Below are 26,249 nucleotides of genomic sequence, written 5' to 3' on the forward strand. Positions count from 1 at the left end.
CCGTGTCCTTTTGTCATTGGTGTGGATTATCTCTGCTGTGTGGATCTATACTGTAGCATCTCACTGAGGGAACGTCGTCACGGTTACACTTGTTGACACACAAGCAGCCTTGCTCTTATTAAGGAAAGGCCATGACACGACATATAGACCAATGAAGACATTACTAGTCAATACAATTTAATAAGCCATCACTGATAGAACACCGTTGTTTATAGCTTGGAATTGAAGCAATCTAAGAGAAATAATGGGATGCTTATACCCCATAAAAGTAAATCGACAATGGGATTTTTTTAATTCATTAACTTTTAAGACTCAAGTAATGACTACACCTGCATTTAACAGCTAAATATAAACCTTCACGGATAAAGAAGTATAAAACATTACTGGTAGTTAAGATAATGTCAAGGTGTTATCTAAAGTATACGCTGCCTGATCAGCTGCTATTGTGTTTAAATGCAACACTTCCTTTATATTATTGAATATTTGCGATAATGGTCAGAGCTTTGCAACAGAAATGGGTTTAGACACGTTCAAGCATTTGGAAAAAATCTGATACTGCTGTCTGTTTATGCTCAGGACACCCTCACTGTCTGCATTAGCTAGAGTATTCAGTTTTAAAGGGGAACACCACCTAATTTAAGAATTCCAATATGTTATTTCCATGGCCTTGTAAAGTTCAATCAGTATGTGTGAACATGAGCTCCTCTCTCTCAAAGCCAGAAACCAGAGAAGTGAGTCTCAAACTTGTGATGTCATAGGGTATAAAGTCTGGACAATGAATGACAATAGACAATGAATGGAGACTGATTTTGTGGACCCACAGGATGTTTGTTTTCTTTTTTATACCCAAATGAGCTTTATTCTATTGTAGTGTTGTCAGATGTGAAACAGAAATTGTACCTTTATACTCAGATCATTCCTCTGGGTGCTCTCAGTGTCATCTAGAACATCTCTCCCCATTCATCGTCTACGGAGCAGCTCCACACTTAGACTATATATATACAGTACGAAGTGGATGTAGTCACCGTGAAGTTGGTTTGTGGACTGCCTTTTTGAAGCCTCGAGTTCGGTATTTTGGCCTTCGCCATCTTGATTTTTGGCCAAAACCATCTTGTATTTTTGCAACCACAAGTGACACAAGAGGGTGGCGCTGAGTACAACCAAACGCTGAATAAGACATTTTTAGATGAACTTTCATGAACTGAAAACACAGTGTGAAAAGGGGTGAAGTTGTAAGACAAAAACACGGACAACTCCCAGACCGGACAACGTCGTGGTAGCGACCTGTCAATCACAAGGTAGCCACGCCCTAAAGCATCCCCTGCTTTATGGTCTATTTGACTCAAAATGGGACCATAATTTACTAAATGAACATCATGCTGTATTGAAGAAGACTTGAAACTAGCGATTGAGACCATAAACTCATGTTTACAATGTTTACTGAGGTAATAAATCAAGTGAGAAGTAGGCTCATTTTCTCATAGACTTCTATACAATCAGACTTATTTTTGCAACCAGAGGAGTTGCCCCCTGCTGGCTGTTAGAAAGAATGCATGTTTAAGGCACTTCAGCATTGGCCCACTGCTTTACTTGATGACACCACAAATTTGAGTTTTTTAGCACCCTAATTTAGGGATTTGGGAGAATTGTTTATGTCTACTGATATTTTTTTGGACTGTATAGACCATAGGAATTACATGTATGAATTTTTAAAATAGTCGTAGTTCCCCTTTAAAAGCTGAAAATTTATAGAAATTTATAGAACATGCCTTTTTTCTAATGTCATGTAGGCAGAAGCTGACACATATCTTGGTTCACACTTGAGATTTATTAAAACAGAAAAAGGTCCTTTAATCTTATTTTGCATTATTTATAGTTTCTTACAAAGAGATGCATGATTTTGATTTTTAAAGCAATTTAATAAAAAAAAATACAGAAAGATAATACATAATATATCACATAGTATCCTGTAACTGAATCAAAACGACAAAGCAAACAGTAAAAAAAAATGTATATACCAAACAAACCAATTCAATAATAGCACTTTTGTGATCTCATCTTGCCAAACGTGGGTCTGAATAAATCGGTTGCGCTGCCAGATCCTTCCCATCGTGTGCCGATGTCAGAGCTCTTGAAGTTGGTAACGGTGACCTTTTAGATAACAGGTGTCACATATGAAGGTCTGTTAGGTCGGACTTTCTATTGTTACATGTGAGTGACTCACGATGGTGAAGGAGGGGGGGTCTGGATGTACCAAGGCCAGATAAAAGCCAGTGGGAGGGTGCACGCTTATCATAATGGTTTCTTGGACATGTAGTCTTTTACTAGAGGTTGAGAGGTCATGGGAGAAAAGAGGGTAAAAGGCAGAAACTGAAAGCTCAAAATCAAGTCTCACATTTCATCTCAGCCACAGTCAGGCACAGACACAAGACTTGTTTTTAAAAGAGACTCAGTGGGAAAGAAACATGTCAGGAATGAAAGAAGTCACAAGGTCTTGTGTGTATTTTGTATTGGCCTTCAATGCATTACACTAATATAAAAGAGTCATATCAAAACAATGCCTTTTAGAGAACAGTATTGCTATTGATAGAAAGACCTGATGTGTGCTGAGAAAAACACGGAATAGAAAGTGATAACATGGAAAAAAGAAAGTGCCATTTCAAACAAAATGGACTAAATAAATGGCCCTGACTCTTTGCTAACAAAGAAGCTCTCAAACAGTGGAAGCACTTGGACTGGAATGGTTAATGGAAGGTCAGACCTTGCACCTTGCGGTACTTGTGCACAAAGGGTAGCGATAAAGAGGCTCTGACAAACCTTCATACTCATATAGAGACACATCACATCCTTATGGGGACAACAATGCATGCATCTGACAAGAAGGGAAATTATCAAGGTGTTCCTTATGAGAAACATAAAGGCTCACCTCTATTCAGTCACCATTCATCTCGGTAATTTCCATTCAAATGAAAGAACAGGATCATATTTGTAATGCTAATCCCGTGGATGCGTGTCTCTGCAGCTGTATGTTGAAAGGTAGAATGTGTTGTTCTGTATTCTGCACACACTTTCAATCAGGGCGAGGGCTTTGTGGATTCTAATCTCACACTTTGTGATCTCCAGATATCCGGGAGGAGAGGTTTGTGCACTGGAATGCGAGGCAAGTGTTTGTCTCGATGTGACGGGAGGTTCGGCGGGAGATTTACATTTTTCTATTAGTGGAGAAAACAGTGGGACGTGACTCCGCAGAATATGATTAACAGAGGACTTGACTGTAGTTTGGAAGACTTGTGTTAAGAAAAAAAAAAAAAAAAAAGGCTGCTCATCTTCTTTGCTGTTATGTAGATTTTGCAGCAGGATGTTATACAAGTGCCACGAAGCAAGAGGTCACTGACTTTTTCAGGGAAAGATAATCAAAGCTCAGATCTAGACTCAGGGAAAGAAAAGAAGAAATTAGAACCACAGTATAATAAGTGTCAGTATAATAATGATTACAGTTGGAAGAAAATAAAAAGGAAAGAAGAAACTGTGTCTAGATACAAAACAAACGGCCTGAAACACGAGTTATTTGATGCATCGTCTCATTTCTCCCGAAGAGCCAGCTCATTGTCACCGTGTCACCAAAGATGCGTAAAAAAAGCTGACAGACTGTGCTCCGTCCTCGTTCGTGAAGCGTAGAGACGAGACGTCGTCGTCGGGCACACTGTCCACCTCTTATTAATCCACATCCAGATCCAGGTTAATCTCGGTGCTCAGGTTGAGGTAGAAGAAGGCGTAGACGCAGAGGACAAAGAACAGAATTGCAGCGATGACCAGGAATGCATCCTGAGGAGGAGATAAAGAAAGAGGAGGTTTTATGAAACAGTGTTTTTCTGTTGAACTATTTATACATCTACCTCCCTGGTATGTCTTTACGCACAGGAGTAGCTCTACTGTGTTTGCAAGGCTCTGTAATTATTGTGCTCATCTATTAGTGTTATGTCTATATTTGCCAAGTCCTTGTTGTGTTTCTTTTCATCTAAATGTTATTGACTTTGTGTGTGAGAATATATTTTTTATATTAGCTTTGTTTTGAAAACTAAATATTAAACATTAAAAGGTAATTTGCGAGTGTGCTTTTAAAGACAAATGTAATTATAGCACTGTCAATCATTATACTTTTATTTCAGCCATTAAAGAGAAAATCTGTTTTACTACGAAGACGTAAACTGTTCAAATAAAATTAAGCCCGGTACACACTATTGCAGGTAAATATAAAAACACTGTCTTAAACATGTAAGAACATACATGTCACTGACTGTGACAAATACTGACAATTGTAATTCTTGAATTGCTGCATTGAGACCTCAATCAATCCTACTTCAATCAAATCATAATATTTTATACTATCACTGCACAGAGAATGACATTTGCATATTGTATTTTACATTAAAAAAATAAGCAACTGCGAAGAGAAAGCCATGTTTGTTCAGTTTAAAAAGGTTAACAAGCTCATAATCTGTCAGCGTTTCCTGTCCACACAACAATACAAGCTACCCGCGCTGAAGAGCATTTTTGAAAGCTTTGTTTACAGCGGTGGAAAACAAGAGATTACTGAAGATGGAAGGCCAAAACAGACAAACAAGATGCGTTTTCAAATTTACCTGCATTTTGTGTGGAAATGGTTTCAGACTCTTTAAAAAGCAAACCAAATCCCTGCAGTAGGTGTTCTAACTCTAATGACAGAAATACTCTGAGCTGTGGTGAAATCGTTACCTTATGAAATGAAAGGGACACTGACGGTAAATATACTGCGGTAAAATTGCGTAATTTATAATAGCATAAATATTTTATAGTATATATTTACATCAAACACAACATGATGTTAATTATGGTGTATTATAAAGCTACAAAAGCTATGGCTGTCAAAATAACCACAATACCACGCTGTTGAAATGCCAAACGCAACCGCCACAACCGATATGTTCTCGTTTCCCTCTTTTAAATTTTCTTGCAATGGCAGCGTCATGTATTTACACTATGCTACGAACGTCAGCCACGTGACAAGGCGCCGAGCGTCTATTCCGCACTAAACGCTGCACGTTTGGTGTTTTTTTTCTGGTTGTCGAAAACGCTGCGCTTGCCACTGTCACTTTTTTACCCAGCCGTCCAATCACGATGGAGGAAGGGCGGGATAAATACCATAAAGACCAACCATCACATCTTACATGTAGGCTACAAGTGCTAAAAGAAAAACAATGGGGGAGAAATTAATACACATAGACCGGCGTGTCGGTCCTCTCTCCCTACGTGCTTCAGGCTTACCTTCATCCAGAGCAAGTACTCTACCTTGTGCCACCATTATTACTTCTGCAGCTATTCCATATCATAGCAACCACATGCAACCAAATCATCTCAGGTGAGAAAAACGCTGCGCTTCATTGCCCTTCTGTGTTCTGCATTTAACAATAAACAAGTATTTAGTTTAAAGACTGTCATCTTTGTCATTTAAAAAGCAACAATACTCCAAATAATAGCCTAACAATAACGCCTATTTATATAGCACTATTACAATATCAGAATAAATTAAGTAATTTGAAAAAAAAAGAGGCAATAATACCATATATTGCGCTGTTGAGCCAATTATTATCACCGCAGGGGAAATTCCTTCACCGCGACAGTCAGCCCTAACAGTAGCTCCCCTCCACACACTGTGCCGGGGCTAATGTTGGGTCTAGCTGCCAGCTTTGGGACATTTCCCAAAAAACGGAGAAACTACTTATTTGGGGTTTGTATAGTTTAGTTTGAGGAAAGTGTGACAGCACATCACGTGCCTCTGAATCATTGAATTGTTTCAGGTTTTCTGTTTAGATTAAGTGGAAACATATTGTGCAGTAAAACCATCCAAGAAGAAAAATGTAGTATCACATTTCAGAAAATCAAGCATTGAGTGGCCACAGTATTATAATCTATTCAAACTGCAATCAGTCTCCTCTGTTCTCCTGCCAGGTTTACCGAGAAGTTAAACTTTCTTCAACAAAAATGGCCTATTTATTTTATTTATTTTTTTTAGATTTTCTATTGGTTAATTGTCAAACAAATTGAGGCTTTCCAGAGGAGTGGCATTCAACTTGAAAATGGGAATTTGGAGCGCTCGTTCATTATGTGGCGCTCGCACGATTACAATCTTCATCAGCTGGAGTTTCATTAGGGCCACTCAGAGTATTGAACAATGCCAGTTATTCTTTATCAGGAGAACTCATTAGCAGCAAACTTTCTAATCAACACTGGAGAGCTTGGAGAGCTTTAAAAGGGTGCGGAGTACAGTCTGATTGGGGGTTATTCAAAAAGAAATATTTGATTTGAACAAGGAAATTAGTTTTTACATGTAAACTGGGCCACAACAACAAAAGGTGACAAGACAAGTGTATTCAAAACACATGATTGTAATCCTACGCAAACTCATTTAGAACATCGGATTCCAAGTTTTACAGATATCTATAATCTTGGTCTTCTTTTGATAGATTCTTTTAAAAAGGTGCTAAATTTGATATCCATCCATTAATATAGCAGCAAACAACTATTTGCTATGTAAAGATATAGAGGGGTAATATCTACCTGAGTAGAGAATGAAATCACTCTCCCTTGACATCCGCTATTTAGCGCCTTTAAGACTACCTATCTAAAAATCGACCTGAACCATGATAAACTAAATCAGCCTGTAAAGTCCTAATATGTGGTATAATTATGAATGACATGCTGAGGTGACACAAGGTTACAATGAAGGAAAATGACAAAACAGGAAAGCAGCAAAAAAATTGTAAAGTAAAGTAAGTAAAACAAAAATAGAAGCAAACAAAATATATGAATTATTATTTGAGAAAACATCAGTTCAGTAATTGCCATACGTAGCACGCACACACAGAGATGAGTGCAAATTCAACCCACTGGCCAAACTGCAGAGAGGAATGACAAACACAAATGAAAAACAAGAGAGAGAACGAGAGGGAAAACAAGAGAGAGAACGAGAGGGAAAACAAGAGAGAGATAAGGCGGTGGTGGGGGGCTAATAATAATTCCTATCCGACGAAGGGGGGTGGGGGGTGACAATTAAAAGGCGTCACGGCGTCCCCAGCTATCTGTGTACACGTTGTAGTGCCTAGTCATCAGCAGCATTGGTCTTCATTAGCCTCAGCCCACATTTATCTCCATCCCGGCAGCCTCCAAACAGCTTTAAGTCCTTGCTTAATTGGAAAACTTTTAAATTTCATGCACTTTAGTTTCATATATTAACCGCCAGGCTCCCACTGCTTGATTTACTTTTCTATTTCGCCCAGGCCTCGGAGAAAAGAGAACCGTTATCAAATCACGGAGGCTTGATTGTTTTCTGCTTTTTTTCTTGTGTTCTCTCGCAGCTTTGAAAAAAACATGACAAAGAAAAGCGTTTTGTAATTCTGCCGACAATATCGGAAAAGAAAATTCGGTGCTTCTGACGCAGGTACGCCTTTCACTGAATTGCGACTGAAACAAAAGGACACACAAAAAATCGCAATCCAGGTTTTGATTTTTTTTTTCCTTTCTCTGCTTCAGGTTTCGGAGAGGAAGGGAACAGCTGGTTACAGCGACTTGTCTGTGAAAACAAGCTGGAGGGGTTTTGGTGAAAACACTCGAGTTGTAGGAAGCACCTGCACTTGATTGAGATCATTGTTTTCGAGGAGAGTGGCCCACTGTGTTGACTCTTGCCTCGTCTCGCAAACACATTTGTGTGCGCCCACTCACACACATACTCAGACACAAACACACAGCCTCTCTGCCCACATTGTGATGGAGACCCCTGGATGGGGCCCAAGCATCATCTTCATCATGTGGCTCTCTCAGCACCGGCGGCAGCTGCAGCGCACTCGGCATGCTGGGAGCTGGGTCCCTGTCACCCTGGCGACAAGCCACAGCTCAGCAGACATCCCCTCATCTGGTCCGCCTTTTATTCTCCTCCTGGGTTTGTTTGTGTGGGTATATATGTGTGTGTGTGTGTGTGTGTGTGTGTACATCAGTCTGGATGTGCCTACGTGCTAAGCAAGACAGATTCAGTGTGTTTGTGGCTGTGTGTGGGCGGCAGATAGACACAAGCCACAAACAACTGTTGGTGCATTTGGGCTGCGGTTGGTAAGCATATCTCATCTGTACAAGTCACCATGACAAATAACCAGCCATTAGGCTATAATTTATGACTGGTTAAATAAAAGTTAATGGTGATTTTTTTTTTTTTTTTTTGGTGGCTTGATGGCTGTAAAATGTGATGCAATGCCTTGATATCATTATACTTTGGTCATCAAACACATCTTGTATCCTTCATACTTTCACTCTCATCCATTTAATATCCTTCCAGTGCTGCAAGTAGGGCCGGGACGATATACCTATCTCCCGATCGATACTATCATGATACTTGGTGACGATTTGATATGTATTGCGATTTTACAAATATTGCGATTCAATATTATGATTTATTGTGATTTTTGTTAACTTTTTAAACACTAGACTATGGGCAGAGTTGAATCATACACTTCTAGGGACTTTTATTTTGGAAAATATCTAAATTAATACAGTAAGAATGTTTGATTTTCAGCATGTATTTAGTCAGAGATGTCCTGAAGTCAAATATATCAATCATTGGCAGGAATTATTTATTACATTTTTCCAGCAACCCAAAAATCAAAGAATAAAGACATTTGCCTCACAAATTAGTGGTATATTCTTTTTAATTTATAAAGGACATGTAATGTTTTATACTTCTGGTGAATATAACCCAATCAATCTTATTTCCATATATGTATTTTGTATATACAGCTCCCTTTGTTAACACCTTATTTTGAAAACCGCCGTTTACTGCTGTGTCTCTCTCTCCGGCCGGCTACGGCTTGTTTTGGTTGACGGATACGGAACGGATATGACGTCACGTTACGCTGACTACAACAATAAAAGCGGTAACTTCCTTCGACCTCCACATAGACTCAAATTAAGCAAAAAATTTTATTTTGGCATTAAAAAAGTCGCAATACATAGGTGAATTGATTTTTTTCCCACCCCTAGCTGCAAGTAATGATTATTTTCAATATAGATTTATTAATCTATTGATTTTTTTCAGATAAATCATTATGTCAGAAAATAGTAAAATAATACATATCAGCATTTCCCCAGAGCTAGAGGATCACAAAGTTTACTTGAAATAATTACTTGATATCAATTTCTTGCATTCAACTAATCATATAATAGACTAATTGTTTCGGCACAAATCTTTTGTAAAATATCATGAGCTGTTATCGCAACTTTAAAATGAAAAGATTACCATGTGAAGAACTGTAATTAAAATAGCTACATGCTGTAACCTACTTTCACTTTTTTTGCCTGCTGATTATGTTAAGTGAAACAAATGTGCCTTTTACATACAGTAGCTAGAAGCCTTTTGTTATACAACCCTGCCCTTTCTGCATGCTTTAGAGACTCTTACAAAAAACATCTCCAAGGACAGAAAAACTCTTATCGCCACTATTACAACTCATTGAGTCTTTTCATAAAGCTTTCTGTAAATTAAATGGCATAAAAAGGCCATAAAACCTACAAATTCCCATGTGCTATCTGTCCACGCTCCTAACCAGCTCCAACGTGTGAACGAGCCTCATAAACCTAATGGCCAGCACAGATAACAGATCCAGTCTGCTTCAGTGAGAGGCTGAAGCAGATGCTACAGTTTGGCAGTTCTCAGCACAGCATCCCTCACAGTTTATACTGATACTTTTTACTCAAGTGTTTATCACCAATGACTCTGGATGGTGCTCAATAATTACAGCGCCTGCTCATCTGAATTGCTCCTTCTAGACAAAACTAACTGCTGTATGACTCTAGTTATATATTTGTATGAATATACATGTATTGGTACCCAAAACTAAGTTGAAGGAATCACAAAAAGACATTCTATATAGTCGTACATACATTCCTAAATGACAGCTGGAAGATACCCAGAGTCATTATCTGTATCCTCCATCCTCCGCCAACTCCATAAGCTATTTTTCCCCAACTTTCTAGGCTCAGCGGCTATATAAGACCGAGGGAAAATAGTGCAGGACTGAACAGAAGGCTAGTGTGCCAATTAGACGAGGCAGCAGGCTTGTTTCCTGTGCTGCAAGCTAGTGTGCTGGAGCTACTTCGAAGGCGCTTCTTCTTCTCCTGGCAAACTGAGGAGAGACTGCCGACGACTTCCTGCCAGTTTCTTCATCTATGCTGTCGTGACCCCCACACCCATCCAGAGTTTGAAGGAGCAGGACAGAAAATATGTCCACGCTTGTATTCAGGCAGTAACAAGCTACCTTTGTAAACACACCGTGACTCAACGTGTGAATAAGAACACACGCAGCCACAACAAGTGGCTGGTTTCCACCACTTCTGAGGTCAACGTTTTGTGCAGCCCGACAACTGATCGCTGTTGTGGGAACAGACGTTCTCCCTCTTCCTCTCTCCATCCTTTTCGCTGCCAACTTACCCAGACTGCCCTGCTACTAGGACAGCCCCAAGACAGCCTGCCCTGGCAGCTGCCAGATTCTCTGTGCCCACATGTCTGCTGGTCCTTCTGAGATGCCAGCTGCATCTGAGACCAGAATCTCAACCAGGGACACAGTGAGAGAGGGGGAAGAGGAGAGGAGGAGAGAAACTTAATGCACACAGCAACATGCCTAAAAAAAACTGCAGCCAAATAGTTGCAGTCAACCAAAAGGACAGAGAGACGGAGACAGAGAGGGGGGCTTTCTACTGTCATCACAGAGCTGTGTAAAAATCACAACTTTATATAACGCTAAAAGGACTCGATGGGAAAGCAAGCGTGACCAAATATCCATTACATTTGGGCTGAATTTCAATCGAACTCGGGGGCCAAAGGGTCTAAGTCAGTTTAATATCCTCGTCCCAGAGGTATTTTTAATCCGACCTCTGAAAATTCCCCTCGTCTTGGGCGTGAAAAAACCTGAATTATTCATAAGCAATATCAATATTTCAAGATATGGACTAATCTAATTGGATTAAAGACGTGCTTAATGAGGCCTTGCGTGTCTAAGAGATGCATATTTTAAAACCTGACCATTTCACCCAGTGTTTAATCCTCACTATGATTTGTTCGTCTCTGTGTACTACGTGCCAACTGAGGCTTAATGAGGAAGTGAAGCCTTTTGGCTTTTGATGTACTGTAAACAGAAGCAATTTTCAATGCCATGAAGGAAAATAAACATGCAAAAAAAAATATGTCTGAATTATGTTTCTTTACAAATGTAACAGCTATATAAATAAATTAAAAAAAATCACTGAGGACCTGACTTCATGTGATGGTATGTGCAATTTCAAAGAGGATTTAAAAACCTGTGACGGTAGATTCACAAGCTATTTAATTGGCATGTGCTTACGCTATATGGAGAGACCTTGAAATAGTAAAAACTGTTTATTGGTAAGCCAACTGAATGAGGAAAAGCATAAATAACGTTTGCCAGAGTGATAAACGCGGGGTCATCCATCTTTGCCTGCACAACGGCTCCTAATCGCTGCGGTGTGACAAAGCAACGGTGTGAGATGCACTTTTCTATCCTAGCAACACCCTCACCTCCCTTTACTTTCACTTTACCAACTCCATCTGTCTTATCACCTTCTTATTCCTTTTCTTCTCTGCTTGTTATATTTCCCACTACTCTCTCCTCCTCCATTTCTTCTTCACCATTAAAAGCGAAACAAAGTCCTTAAATTTCAATTCTTCCAGGAATTCATGTGTTCAGGATATTGTAAACTTTATTCTATGGAGGACTCCCCCATCTCTTCCTTTTCCAAATGATAGTTTACAACACCTATGTCTTCAAAGGACAGGCAGGGGGCCACATCATTTCAGGTAGCTATATATTGTTACATTCCCAAAAGACCTAACGGAGAGCTAAGAGCCGGGGATATGAAAAGTGATCTAGTGAGACACGCTCTCAAACAGGCAGACAGACACACAGATGGAAAGAAGATGGTTGGCAGACAGAAAGACAAGCAGAATCACAGATGGGCCAGGACGGACAGAGGAGCAGAGATAATGGAACACATGTAGTCCTAAAGAGAAAGCAAGTTCAGGCCAGTCTCACCTTGAATCCAGAGGAGGTCTTCTTTAGGTCAGCTCTCAGCCGTGTGGCCTTTAAGGCTGACTTCGTCTTTTTGTAGTCCTGCTTACCTGAAAGAGAGAAAATAAGATGTTTCATTCATTGTTGCCAGGCAAGCAGACTCCAGGAAGTCACTGCACCCGGCCAAGAGATAGTCCCTCACCGAGCTTCCGGGAAACCACAAGTTGACATTTTTATAAAGATTAAACAAACAAAATATAAAGTGTTTTTGTTGAGTTGTATTGGTAGGTAGATTTGTTACTTTTAGACAGAGCCAAGCTTACTGTTTCCCCCTGGTTCCAGTCTTTATATTATGATAAGCTAAACTAACAATCTCCTGGCTCTAGCTGCATATTTAACGGATATATCATCTAATTCTCTGCAATAAAGTTCATAAGCCTCTTCCCCCAAAATGTGGAACTATCCTTGTAAGTTCGGCTGCAATTCCAGAGCCCAACTACAATAGCTGTGAATAACAAAAACAAGGCTAAATGTAGCGTTGTCATTTCACAATTTCTACAATTAAATTTACCCACACGCGCCGCGTTCTGCACATGCATCCAAAATACAAAGAATCTTTTCTGGCCTGAGCTGCACACAGTTCACCTGCACTTGCTTGACTTCCCATGGACTCAACTCTCAAGGGTGAGTGTTGTGGGCAAACCGGCCACCTGGTGAAGCATGTGTGTGTTTGTGTGAGTGTGTGTGTGTGTGTGTGTGTGTGAGCGTGCTTCACATGAGGCAGAGCCGGCTGTCTTGGTCTAATTAGAAACAACACACTGCAGGAAAAGGAACTTTGCTAACAATAGGGTGGAAAGGCAACAGCTTGCTGAACAGTGTGTGTGTGTGTTCAAATACTTCTATCTTTATGAGAACCAATTTATAAAATAGGATTGTGGACATATTAGCGAGTCCTTAAAGATGTTACCTTAGAAAATTTCATTCAGGGTTGAATTTAGATTTAGGATTAAGTTAAAGCTATGGTGAGAGTTGAGGTTAGGCATGACGTTCAGATGTTTAACATTTACAGTAAATTATTAGGTGGGGAATAAATGTACGGTCCTCACAAGGAGAGAGGTATGACAAAGGAATATGTGTGTGTGTGTGTGTGAGTGAGACAGAGACGAAGCCCCCGGGTCAGCTTCGAGGTTTTCTCAGTTGGTGATGTGATATGCGGAGGCCACTTGGAGTTTTTACTCCCAGCCAATTAAGCTTCATTTACATCGAAAGAGAAAGAGGAAGGAAAGAAAAGAAAGCGTCTGTATCCATCTGGAAAGGTTGTGGTGGAGAGAAAGGAGCGAGGGAGGAGGGGTAAGGAGGTGTGTGCGTGTTGTGGTTCTGAAAACAAACAGACAGAGCTGCCTACCACTGAGTATCATGTCTCTTGGGGAGCACAGGTTCTCCTCTTTTGGGGACAGCCAAGGAGGAGAGAGGAGATGACCATTAGCATGGCGCTAAGCAGCTGCTCTGTCTCACTACACACATATACACTTTCTCTTGCACTCAATTCTTATTCCTTTCTCTCCTTCTACATCCCTCCTGGTCCCGGACTCCTGCTCCACCTCCCTCTGACTCAGTGGAGGGCTAATAGAAATGGGGAGCATGTTGCCAGAAGCAGACAGTGAGCTAGTGGGAATTCATTAGGAGGGCCACTGGATGTCTCCTCCACTTGTCAGAAAGTGGAGAGGGGGGAATTTGATTGGAGGGCACCTCAGGTTGCTCACCGTTCACAGAAATTGTGCAGGGATTTTCAGACTCCGAATGGCTGGTTGTGATAATGTCAGACTCCAGGAAGCTACATTAAATGCTACAAATCACATATCAAAAGGAAACTAGAATTACAGCCTCGCGGTTGTATGCCTCTGCCAGCCAGTGAGGTTGTAGTTTACATCCATGTCTGTCAAAAATGTCATCACTTCATCATTTTATCCTATTAGACATTTCTGTGAAATTGTCATAATTAGCACAAAAATTCTTAAGTTATGTCCAAAAACATCTAATCACTTCATCCTTGAGTCCAAGTGGACATTTGTGCCAAATTTGAAGAAATTCCCCTCCAGGCGTTCCTGAGATATAGCGTTCACGAGAATGGGATGGACTGATGTACATATGTATGTATGAACGGATGGACAAACAACCCAAAAACATAATGCCTCCGGCCACGGCTGTCGCAGACACGGTGTCATAAAAATACAGAAAGTCAGATAGATTGTGAAATGTGTAACAGAAAAAATATATATGGTGAATGCAACATGCAATTGGCCTCAAGTGGCTGATTTGCAAAACTCCTTCAGTATAATTCAATATCTATAAAAGAGCTTTGTCACACCAGAAAGTGATAAAGGGAAATGCATCAGTGTCCCTTCGAACATAATGTATTTCTGGAGGCTTGGTGACATAGGGACTACAAGCAGGGCTGGTTGGTAAACTGCTTTAGCTTGCGAGCTAACCACAAATCCACTAGTCGCATCGTTTTATATGCCTGTGTGACTGGGAACTTTATGCTTTTAAATATAAACAAGATTTGCTTGATAAATCCTATAACACCTTCTCATATTCAGTATATCTGGGAAATGGCATTCTTCATATCCAGTAACGATAATCGAATGTGTCAAGCAGGTTACCCGGGGGGAAATTTATAGAAATCCATGATCTCTGCCGTCTGTGCAACCTGTCCTGCACCCAGTTAAGAAAACGAAAACTTGTACACTTCAATTTAAAATTGAAACAATCTGTACATCCTGTTTTGATACTAGTTTGCTTTGTCTGATTATCTGTGTCCTCAGGGTACCTTTTCTGCAGCAAAGTGCCCAGGATACTCAAAGACAGACGAGCTGGGGTTTCAAATTTCAAAGGCTGAATTCTTTTCAGCATTTACAACATTTCCCACAAAGGGCTCCGAACACACACACACACACACCTGTGCTGTTTTTTTATTCTCTCATTCGTTTGTGGGGCTCAAATTGTTCTACATGGAGAAATTACGTTTATATGCAAAAATTCATCACGACCCAATACACCCATAACCATCTGGTAAGAATCAATATGTAACTGGAGCAAAATCAGAACAATTAAAGCAAGTATGAATGGTTGATGCCAGAGAATTACATCAGGCTGTGTAAGTTATTGTAAGGTTTGTTGGATTATAGGGGTGTACTTCTTAAAGCCTCATGTTCTCCTGTGGTTTGTTTGCATGGGTCTGGAGCGCGCACACACACACACAGTCCTGATGATATTGCATTGGGCTTATAAGCACTCCTATTTGTCATTACTGTTCCCCTTGTTGCACCGGCTCTGTAGACACTTTCTGTCACAAATTATCTACCTGCGCTGGGCTACACGCCGTCCTCCCATCCCTCCCTCCCTACTTCTGCCTGCCACACTGAAAAGGCATCACTGTCCGTGTCTCAGAGGAACATTAGCCCCCGTAAGGCGGCCTAGAGTGCCTGCTGAGAGGCTTCCCTGAGTGTGCCTTTCATTGAAGTCATCACTGATTTCATGTCAAGAGGACAAGAGAAAAATAAAAGTGGCCCTCCCCCCCATACCACCACCACTTACTGTAAATTCCCTTAGATGTGCGTTTCATGGGTTTTTTCTTGCTTGTTTGTCGTTGCATTTACCTGTAAATGGTGTCTGATTAAGACTGAGGAGAAATTATTTTTATCTGGAGCTATTGTTCTGCTTAGCATAACGAGACAGGTAGGGGGTATTAGCTAAAATTAGCCACAAGTGATTGAGCACTCAACGGAGGGAGGGGGGTGGGGGAAGGTATGTGATTTTTGTGTCACACAAATTGGCCATTTAAGTGAAGCTAGAAGAGGGGTAGACATCAAAGAGTGTCACAGTTTGTGTGACTTGAAAGAAACATCAGTAACAAAAAGCAAAAAAAAAAACTCTGACAATATCTGTAATGATAAAACCTGTCAAGATGTTGCATTAAATGCACTCCTGCAAACTTGAGCGCCTACAGTGGAATACTGTAAAGTGGTGCAGAGTGAAAAGACAATGTGGATGATGAATTACTTATCATTGTTCTTTGGAGTATTAGTTGTGTGAAATTTGATCACCAACAGGATATATAAGTTACATTTTTAATATAAAAATCGAAATCTGCATATTTGATTTGAGACTGCATCATTGTTCAGAAATAAAATGGTAACACTTTATAATATGATACACAAAAATTAGGGCTGGGCAATATATTAATATTATATCGATATTGTGATATGAGACGAGATATCGTTTTAGATTTGGGATATCGTAATATGGCATAGGTGTTTTAAGTGTTGCCCTTTTCTGCTTTTAATATTTTATTATCTATTATTTGCCTTTACCCACTTAATCATTATATCCATATTATTGATGATTATTTATCAAAAATCTCATTGTGTAAATATTTTGTGAAAGCACCAAGAGTCAACCCTACAATATCGTCGCAATGTCGATATCGAGGCATTCGGTAAAAATATCAGGATATTTGATTTTCTCCATATTGGCCAGCCCTAACAAAAATGTGAGCAGTTACTAAGGAATGACCTGGTAATTAATGAATTGTTAAATAAAGTATTACCAATAAAATCATTTGACTAGTTACAAACCAAATCACTTCAAATTGTGGCTATGCACACATAAGCTGTATACAAATGTTTTTGTGAAATTTTACCCATTGATCCATTTAAAAAAATATATAGGTTCATGAGGTCACGGCTGAGGTACTGTACCACCTTTGCCTCATTTTGAGCCAGGAAAAACCCTGCATTAATGGGTTATACTGTAGAAAGATTCAAGTATTCTTTTACGCAATGTTAATATTCTGACAGGCAGGAAACTATCTTTGACAGTGTTATGGTGGAACCGTTGTTGCCTCCTGCCAAGTTATGATTCTGGCATCGAACAATGCATCTATTTGTGGTGAAGTCAGTCATGTCTTGCACAATTTCAAGTAACCTCGTGGTACTAACGTTATACAACTGTCTACCACATTTAAATTTACAGTAAGTCATGCATCATGTAGTAAAAGACTGCTGCATCATCATTTTACTTTTACCAGAAAAATGAAGATGAGCTGACCCACCAAAATTACATTTCTGAGATGCCCACTATGGAATTAACAGTTTCCCCAAGTTGCTGCCTTTTTGTTTATATCTCTGCTGATATATGTCAAATAACTGTGCTAAATCCAAAATCAGCTACTGCAAAAATAAGTTGCTCTTCAACTGTGTTGGTCTAACACGTGCAGCAAATTTAAAATTCTTCCCAACATGCACCTACATTAGATTTCGTCCCTAATTAAAAATCAGTGAAACACACGCAACCTTGACTTCTGTATGTCAAGCCTTTAAATGCTAGTTTGAAAAATAAAAGTTACAGGTTTTAACAGGAGCAAACAACTTAGTAATTAACTCTAATGCCACTTATCCATTAAATTAGCTTCTCTGTTAGATGCAGATATGTGACCTCAGGCCGGTATATTTCTAAAGAAACAATCCATTAGATATTTAAAGTGTCACATTATTGAATTGCAATAATAACATTTACAGATGCAACTGTAGCAATATAACACTTTTTGTTGGTCTTCGTAAAGTGCTGTTTAAAAAGCTACTTGTGCGCAATTATCATGAAGGAAAAATTACACCAAACAAGCACATGAATGTGTCAAGAGAAACACAAACATACCTGAGGAATTCAGTGTTTGTGTGTGTTTTGTCTGTGTCAGTGGGGACTAGCCGTCCTGCAGAGTGATGGGGTGATCTGGACAGACAGACCACTGACTGTCCGGTACTCTGTGAAAGCCCTGGGACGATGCGGGCAACACTCTTGACAGCGTGTCTGACAGTTCCTCGTGCTTTGCTTCTGTGTTTTACGTGGCATGGCAGCCAAATAGTCAGTGATCACATGGTGCGGATCGCTGGCACCTGCCAGGATGCATGCTCGTGGAACTGGAGGGCTGATGTCAGACGCACGGGAGATATATTTGCCTCGTCCTTTGCATCATGTGCGGCAAGGAGAGCAGAAGTAAAATCACGCAATCCATGTGAGATTTACAGCTAAATGAAGATTATCCACAATATAATGACAAGAGGAAAACAACTAGCCTACTCACAAATGTGAGTGACAACTTCCACCTCCATTTAAGAACACTATAGCTTTAGCTCTCCTGAGGGCAGCTTGGCACAGTCAATTATAAAAGGCTTAATAATGGTATTTAAAAACGACAGTGTCAACAGTGGGCCATCATGACAAAAGCACTCCAGCAGAGATGATGGTACAGCTCAATGACAAAACCTGGACTACTGCTGATGTTCCAGGAATAAGCCATTCTTTTCAAAAAGAAGGATAAATTGAGGGTCTGGAAGAAGGCGGAGGAAGAGAGAGGACCAAAGTGTCCCTGACATCTGTGTTACATATTTTTGAATTGATGAGATGTGCTGAGAAGCAAAACAATAAATGGGAAGGAGAAAAAGGAAAAACAACATCTTCAGCGCTCCTGGTAGGGAGGTGACAGTGGGAGATGAGCTTGTTATGTTATGTCCGTCTCTCATATGTTGAACCTGCTGGTTTTACACAATAGCAGACGGTAAAGGGATATCTGTGGGCTAAATAATCCTATTCTTCTGTCCCATTATGAAAACATATATAACCATCACTCACATCACTGCTTTATGAGACCACATTCCTTATAACATGGTAGAGTAAACAAGACAGAGAAAGACAAATATTGTTGTCAGAATCACGATTCATTTTAGAGATTTGACGTGAAAAGTAAAGAACTCAAAAAGATACAAAATGGTGCAAAAACTAAAACACGCACCAACAGCAATCTTTTAGCTTAAGAGACCATCTCACGAGTCCTGTTAACACAGAAGTAACACCAGGAAATATAAAACCTGGAATAATCAGAGGATGTGAATCACCAGGGGCCAACAAACGACCATCCACTGGGAGGAAGGGACCAGAACAATGCCACAGTTGACACAGTCTTCTTGTGTTATAGCTCAAAAGCAATAAAAGACGGACTAGACCACTTAACAGTAACAGAACCAAATAACTGCATGCATTACTGGAATTTTTGCATGCAACACAAGAATGGTATAGATTTAAGACAGGTGTCTTTTTTTTCCAATTCTCTAGTCAAGAAAACAACTTCAAGGCTCCTAAAAGCCTCTCAAGATGCTTATTTGTGTGCAGCTACACCTCTAAGGTAGCTGGTAGTGTGTCAGAATCCTCCCGGTTAATGTTCAGTTGAGATGACTGATCAAAGAAAATCACTAGTATCTTTAAAATAAGATGGCAAATTGGATATGATAGGTGGCAAGATATGATTCTGAAACGTGCTCAGCCAATTGTTTGGGTCTCTTGGGTCCGCACTATAGTGGACAAGTTAAATATTAAGTCATCTAGGTTCTTCCCTTGTATGTTCGACGTCATCCCAACCCCTTGTGTTGTAGTTGGGTGGATGACCGTCTTCTGACTGATGGGACGAATTGTTCTTGTGCTGGTTTATGTCCAAATATGAATCGTAATATGAATATCGTTGATATACTTTATACTTTACCCTATAGCTGTGATTGTTGCCATCTCTATGAAGGAACCCATTACCGCCTTCATCTCAGCTATTTCAGCCCTTCAATAAATGAGATCAAGACTAACACCAGGGCTTCAGTAAAGGCCTTTGCACACCAAGTCCGTATTTTTCGTATGCGTTTTTAAATCCGTCATCCGATGAAGAACGTTATGCCCAGAAACCTTTCATATTGAGTCCAATGTGTTTTAATATTCTATTTGTTTCGAAAATTTGCAGTACAAAACAAAACTGAATTAATTATGTGTTTGCCGTGCAATGGATAGCGCTAGTCCCAAACAGGCTAATTTATGAATGACATTATCAAGAAACTATTGTTTAGCTGCCTAGAGCACAATCACCACTGTCTAATCTTTCATACATCCTTTGTTTTGCGACCATCAACAATTAAACCGAGCTGTTTTGCAATCACCTGCCACAATATAGCTTTAAATTCTGAATCTCTGTATTCTTTTATTTCTTTATCGTAGAGAGCTTTGTGCTGGGAAACAAAGTGAATGTTTATCATTACCATTTTGGATGAGACGCGCAGAAAATCATACCCGTTCCAAAAACTTAAATGACGGACAAAAGTTCTGGAGTCGGTGTGATTGAGACGTGAGTTTGAATTTATTTTGAAACATGCAACAATTTTGGACAAGAAATACGGTCTTGGTGTGCAAAGGTCTCACTCCTTTTGCATCTGATCAGACTACTTAGTCACATTTCATGTGCATAATATGCCACTCCTGGGATTTGAAGTATAAACTTATGCCTTTAAGGAGAACGGAGCTTCCCTTTGCGTTTGCGTCAGTCATAGCTGCTCACAATTATCCAGCTTTGCCATTGGCAACCTTTTGGTTTTGCTCCGCAAGAGGAAAACAAAAACAAAAAGACATGATGTGAGCTGTGATCTTCAAGCAACCACAGCTGGCATGCTAAAGGGGACCAAAGTTTTGATTGATACCGACCATATTGCCTTAGTTAGGCCTTTGTGATGTAAGGGGAAAGATGGGGAAACAAAATACCGCAGGATGAGAGTGCTATTAAACTTTGATAAAACAGCTTCTGACATGATATCAAAGGGAGTCGCTTTATAAACTGTCTGTCAGTAATGTGACCTTAGATGCTGCGTGTTCGTCCCCAAGCGTAACTACTTCCACAGCTTGTATACTGGTTCTACTCCACTGAGTCTGGTTAAAGTTTCTTTTCAATCCAACACAAATTGGAAAAGTTTCAAGGACTGTGCAAAGAGATTATGTTAATTTTTGTACAGTCAATGTTGATAAAGGTCTTCAAAAGAGTTAGGCAGTTTGGCATGTATGTGAAACTACCACAAAAATGCTCACTGTGACACAGTATCGTGTGTGATTTATTGAGTGTGACATTAGCTTGTTTCTGTAAGAGGACGCTGTGTTGTGGTAAAATTGCCCACATCAAGCACTGAGTTATGATTTGTGTTGAAATGGAGTTACACAACAAGTCGAAGACCAATCTCAACTGTCAAAAATCATAATGAACTAATTTAAAGACCTTATTGTTTTAATAGCCAGTTAATACATTATCTTTTTGATTAAACTATCAATCATTTAGTACTCAAAATACTATATTAATGAGCCCAGAGAATTTATTTTATGTTATGAAACCAAAAGTAATCTGTGCACTTCTTTCAATGTGTTTCTAACTAATGTCAAAATATCAAATCACTGACAAACATTGTTACTTGATTTGTTTACAGTTACTGAGGATTAGGGATGTCAGAAGGGATGAAGACAATCGATACTTCGTGGGTGTACTTTTTTTTCTACAGTACCACAGGTACCGTCAGGATTTGAGACTAATGGCGCCCTGTTGTACCAGGGACATGGAATTTCACTGGTACTGGTATCGACCTCTAAATTTCTGGTATCGTGACATCCTTACTGATGATCAACAAATTGATTTACCAGCACCAGGATGAATGAAGACTTACCAATCTGTTTCCGGTACTGATCAACTGGTAATCCGGTCGCAGTGGCATCCTTCTTCCCCATTCTCCTTCCTCAGCCTGACGAGAAATGAGAAGAATAAAACACCTTCTGAGTGAGAAAATCTTACAGCTGGGTCTCGATTGTAACACCTGATCATTTAGCCTAATCAAATACGGATATAGCTCCATTCCTGCTACTGTAGCCCGAGATAACTTGCGAAAATCTGCAGGAAGGATTCAAGTTAATACACAATCATATATGGGGAAGAGTAGTCGGTTTTGATCAGGCAGATGGTTTATCTTTCACATACATCTGCTACACATAATTAAATTAATTCTCACCACCTTCCGTGTGCGTTACGTTCACAGTATGCGCACATCCTATCCATCTCATTTATTCTAACACCATTTCACTTCACACCATGAGCTCTCTTTGATTACCCTGACAGCTCACAGGGAAGATATAAAGAGAAAGAGCTTGGAGTAATACAAATAGTATCCTTAGGCTCCGCATGTAACTATGCAAGTGTGTGACAGAATAAATGTCAGTCTACACGGGGCTGTGTGTTAACATCAAAGCATGTGTCTGTATAGATGTACAGTCACCAGAAATAACAACGCTTGTATAATACTTTTCTTTACAAAAGTGCTAAAACTCAATGTGTTTGTTTGTTTCATGCATCCATCCAACATACTTGTTTCTCAGTGAGCACTCGGCTCTAAATTTCAGACAGGCTCCCTCACAACACACTGCATCAATCAATATTGTAGCCTTTTGTTTAGAATAGTGGAAAAAGCAAGTATGAGTCGAGATGCTTTCTGATGATACTCGTGTCCCTCTGACCTGTTCTCTGGCTGAAAGATTTGAGTAGGGCTGCAACTAACAATTATTTTCAATGTTGATTTATCTGTCGATTATCTTCTTGATGAATCGATTACTTGTTCGTTCTAAGAAAATGGTGAATAATGTTGATTATTGTTTCCCAAAGCCCAAGACGACGTCCTCAAATGTCTTGTTTTGTCCACAACTCAAAGATATTCAGTTCATGCATTTATTCATGCCTGTAGAAAGAACATTTTGTAGCCTACATTTAAAAGTTAAATGCATGTCTGGTGCACTTTGAGAGCAAAACTAAGAGGCTAGATCTATGAAGTGCTCTTGTAAATTATTTAATCATAAACACATTGGTTGTATAGATTTGATGATGATGACACGGCAAAAAAATATCTATCAAGTCCTGCTACTCGAACAATAATTGATAATACTTTTTTTTTTTTAAAAGCAAGTTTAAGTGTGATTGGGAGAAAATGTGTACGGATGTTTACACAGGGGAGAACAGAGAGAGGAATACGAAAAGGAAAAAAAAACGTATCTATGTGCATCCAAGAAGAACGGGAGTGGTGAGGAGTCTGGCGGTGCAGCAGGGGAATAGAGGAAAGAGACTGAATTAGCATGTTCAAGGAGCGTGGCAGGCTGCCTGTGCTGACTGATGCCTTCTCATGGGAGACTGCTGCCTTGGGAGACCTGAATTTTACCTTACACTAAAAACAATGTTTTCAGCTATATTTCAAACAACTGTTAACGCCAGCAGAGACGGAGGATGTATGCTATTGTTCTGCAGTGAGTGGAAACCAGAGTCAGCAAATTAAAGGACGCAAGGAGGAGGACAAAAGGAAGAGAGGAAATTGTGAAAATGTAATGTTCACAGTCGGACACAGTAGGCTCTCAGATCTGCAAGCTATGTTGTACTGTGCAGCAACATGACAGTGTTATATCTAAATTGCCAAAAGCAACACATTTAAAGCCTCTGTCATCACCTGTGGTCATTCCACTCAGACATTTCTCCAGATGTGTAACTGAATAATTTGCAACAGTGGTGTATAAAGCCGTACAGTACTAGGCAGTGTGCTGACTATTAGAAGAAATATCAAAGCAGAGTGACAGGAGCTTTGCTGATGCTGATAAAATAATACATTCATGTCCATTTTTGCACATTATATGCTTAGATGACAAGCCTGATTTTATGTTCTTGTCATTAACAGTGTTTATCATAACCTTAATTTACTGGAAGGTACAAGGTAATTTAAGGGTGAATTTTCCCTCGTGATTACACCAATAAGTTTAAGTCTAGGAAATACAGTAAGTATCTAAAACACCCACAAGCAGACTAAATTGAAAGACTAAAAATTAAGTGAATTCAGAGCATGACCGTGGAGTAATGCTGGATAAAATTAGGGCTGGGCAATAATTCCATATGTAAGGGATAATGTACAGCGAGTCATTGTTGTGAATTAAACCCCAACAGGGCGATGTGGCACCCCAATGCAAAGCTGTCCAAGTTTATGAGAAAAAAAGTTGTAATATTATGAGAATAAAGTCAATATTATAAAGTAGTAATTTTACATGTTACTTTATTTTTTTCTCGTAAAGTTAAGACTTTATTCTCGTAATATTACGACTTTATTCTGGAAATCTCAGATGTTTTTTCCCTCAATGTGACCCTAATACACCGTAGTACAATTACACTTTGGCCCTCACTGCATTAGACTTATATACTATATACTTCGACTATAAACTGATGAATAGACTTCAAGGTTTCTGAAAACCAAACAACTATGCATGCATTTGCACTTATTTTCTCTCTGCAGTCCCGGACATGAAGAAGAAACTCTTAGCAGCTTGCAGGACACTTTGCAGAGCTCCTTTGTTCGCTATTATTATTACTTAAAGGCTACATGCCTCCGTTTTTTGTAATGTTCAATTGTTTTTAATAAAAGAGTACGTGTTGAATTACATGGGATTTATTGTTGTTGTTGTTTTTTAAAGTGGTATTGAATTTGGTATTGAGAATCGTGGAAATTCACTGGTATTTGTATCGACTACTAGATTTCTGGTCCTGTGACATCCCTAATTAGTATAATACCTCTAAAAATGTAAACAATAAAACGAATATTCTAACTTTATTATGGTAGTATTATTGATTATATGTCAGATGTATTAACCTGCATTAGTTTTAGTTGTAGGTGGACCTAATAAAATGGGAACTGAGTGAAAGTACATGCAACTTTTATAATAATAATAATAGCTTTGTGTTTATTGTGGTCTCTGGAATTTAGAAGTATATCTTTCTGTTTATCAGCATTGTGGAAAATAAACCTACTAAAGACTGTTATGAAAAGACTAACTATGTATGCATTTGTACTTATTTTCTCTCTGCAGTCCCGAACATGAAGAAGAAACTCTTAGCAGGACACTTTGCAGAGCTCCTATGTTTGCTTTTGAGCAAACAGATATAGCATTCAGCTCTACAGAACATTCAAGAGGAGATGTAATTGACAACAAGCAGCATCCATTCATTGCATTCACGAGGATACTTACACTGTTCCTCGTTTATGGAGATACTACGTCGCTTAGAAGAGGTGTTTCTGCATAACGAGCCGACTGGTTGATGTATGTGGACACGCTGAGGCGACAGAAACCACAGCTTTATTGCACTTTGATCCAGAAATCTCTCCAGAATGCCAACACAACACTTCTCCTATTCCCTTTTCCGGGTTTACGCGTCAACAGCAATGACAGACAGCGCTCTTATCCAATCAGACACGGGTATATGTCGGGTTGACCAATAGCATGCAAGGAAGGCGGGGCGATCAGACAATAACACTGGAGGAGGAGCACGTGACGAGTTGACAGTCTGGACACTACCACGAGATACTTCCTATATTGATATATTGCATTTTTAATGATGGAAGACAAATTAATAGTTCTTAACGTTACAAAACAAATCAGTTTTCATTAGAACTATGATATTTTGTGAACATTATAAAATTAATGATGAATGAAAGACTTTATTTCGAACATAAAAATAAATAAAAACAGATACAAAATAATAACAAACAAAACAAGAGTAATAGTGTCTGAAAAGGAGTAGGTAGAAGTAAAACTTATATTTCCCTATACCCCTTTCTTACTTCTCCTCTAATAACTCATATATCATAGAATGATGATATAATATAATATATAAACTATCCCAGATTTATTTACATCCCAAATTAAATATATGAACAGCATCCCAAGTTTATTTACAACCCACATATCCATCCGGAGTTAAAAAAGTAGATATAAACCGACCCTTAACACAACCCTTATCACAACTCTTCCTCAACCATATACCTCCCAAAAATATCTTTTTTGTATAGCTTTTTAAAGTGATTTATATTTGTGCTCCGCTTCAACCCATCACCTAAAATAGATATACAAATAATTATAAAACTATTCTGCCTAAGTGAAGCACAAAAAATCAGTTGTGAAAAGTAAATTTACTCACATACTATAAAATATTACATACTGACAGTGACTATCCTGCAAAATTAGATATTTTATTTTTTATAATTAAAGCACATTTTGTTGCTAGTACTTTTACTAAAGTATCATTTGAAATGCAGTACTTTTAAAAAAAATTGTATCTGTTCAAAATGTACCTTAAAGGGAGATTTGTCAAGTATTTAATACTCTTATCAACATGGGAGTGGGCAAATATGCCTTTTTTATGTAAATGTATGTATATATTGA

At 39.1% G+C, this 26,249-nt stretch overlaps 1 protein-coding gene across 1 annotated transcript; it reads right to left on the bottom strand.

Annotated features, from left to right (window-relative positions):
- Positions 1–1,809: 1,809 nt before the first annotated feature.
- Positions 1,810–25,249, bottom strand: triqk (triple QxxK/R motif containing). The gene is made up of 4 exons (XM_074613262.1): positions 25,056–25,249; positions 21,680–21,754; positions 12,132–12,217; positions 1,810–3,825 (listed from the first exon to the last, which is right to left on the bottom strand). The coding sequence occupies exons 2-4, from the start codon at positions 21,738–21,740 to the stop codon at positions 3,718–3,720; spliced, it is 255 nt and encodes an 84-aa protein (XP_074469363.1). The 5' UTR covers positions 21,741–21,754; positions 25,056–25,249; the 3' UTR covers positions 1,810–3,717.
- Positions 25,250–26,249: the final 1,000 nt, after the last annotated feature.

Source organism: Sebastes fasciatus, chromosome 17 (assembly GCF_043250625.1).
Source record: "Sebastes fasciatus isolate fSebFas1 chromosome 17, fSebFas1.pri, whole genome shotgun sequence".
Taxonomy (NCBI): Eukaryota; Metazoa; Chordata; class Actinopteri; order Perciformes; family Sebastidae; genus Sebastes; species Sebastes fasciatus.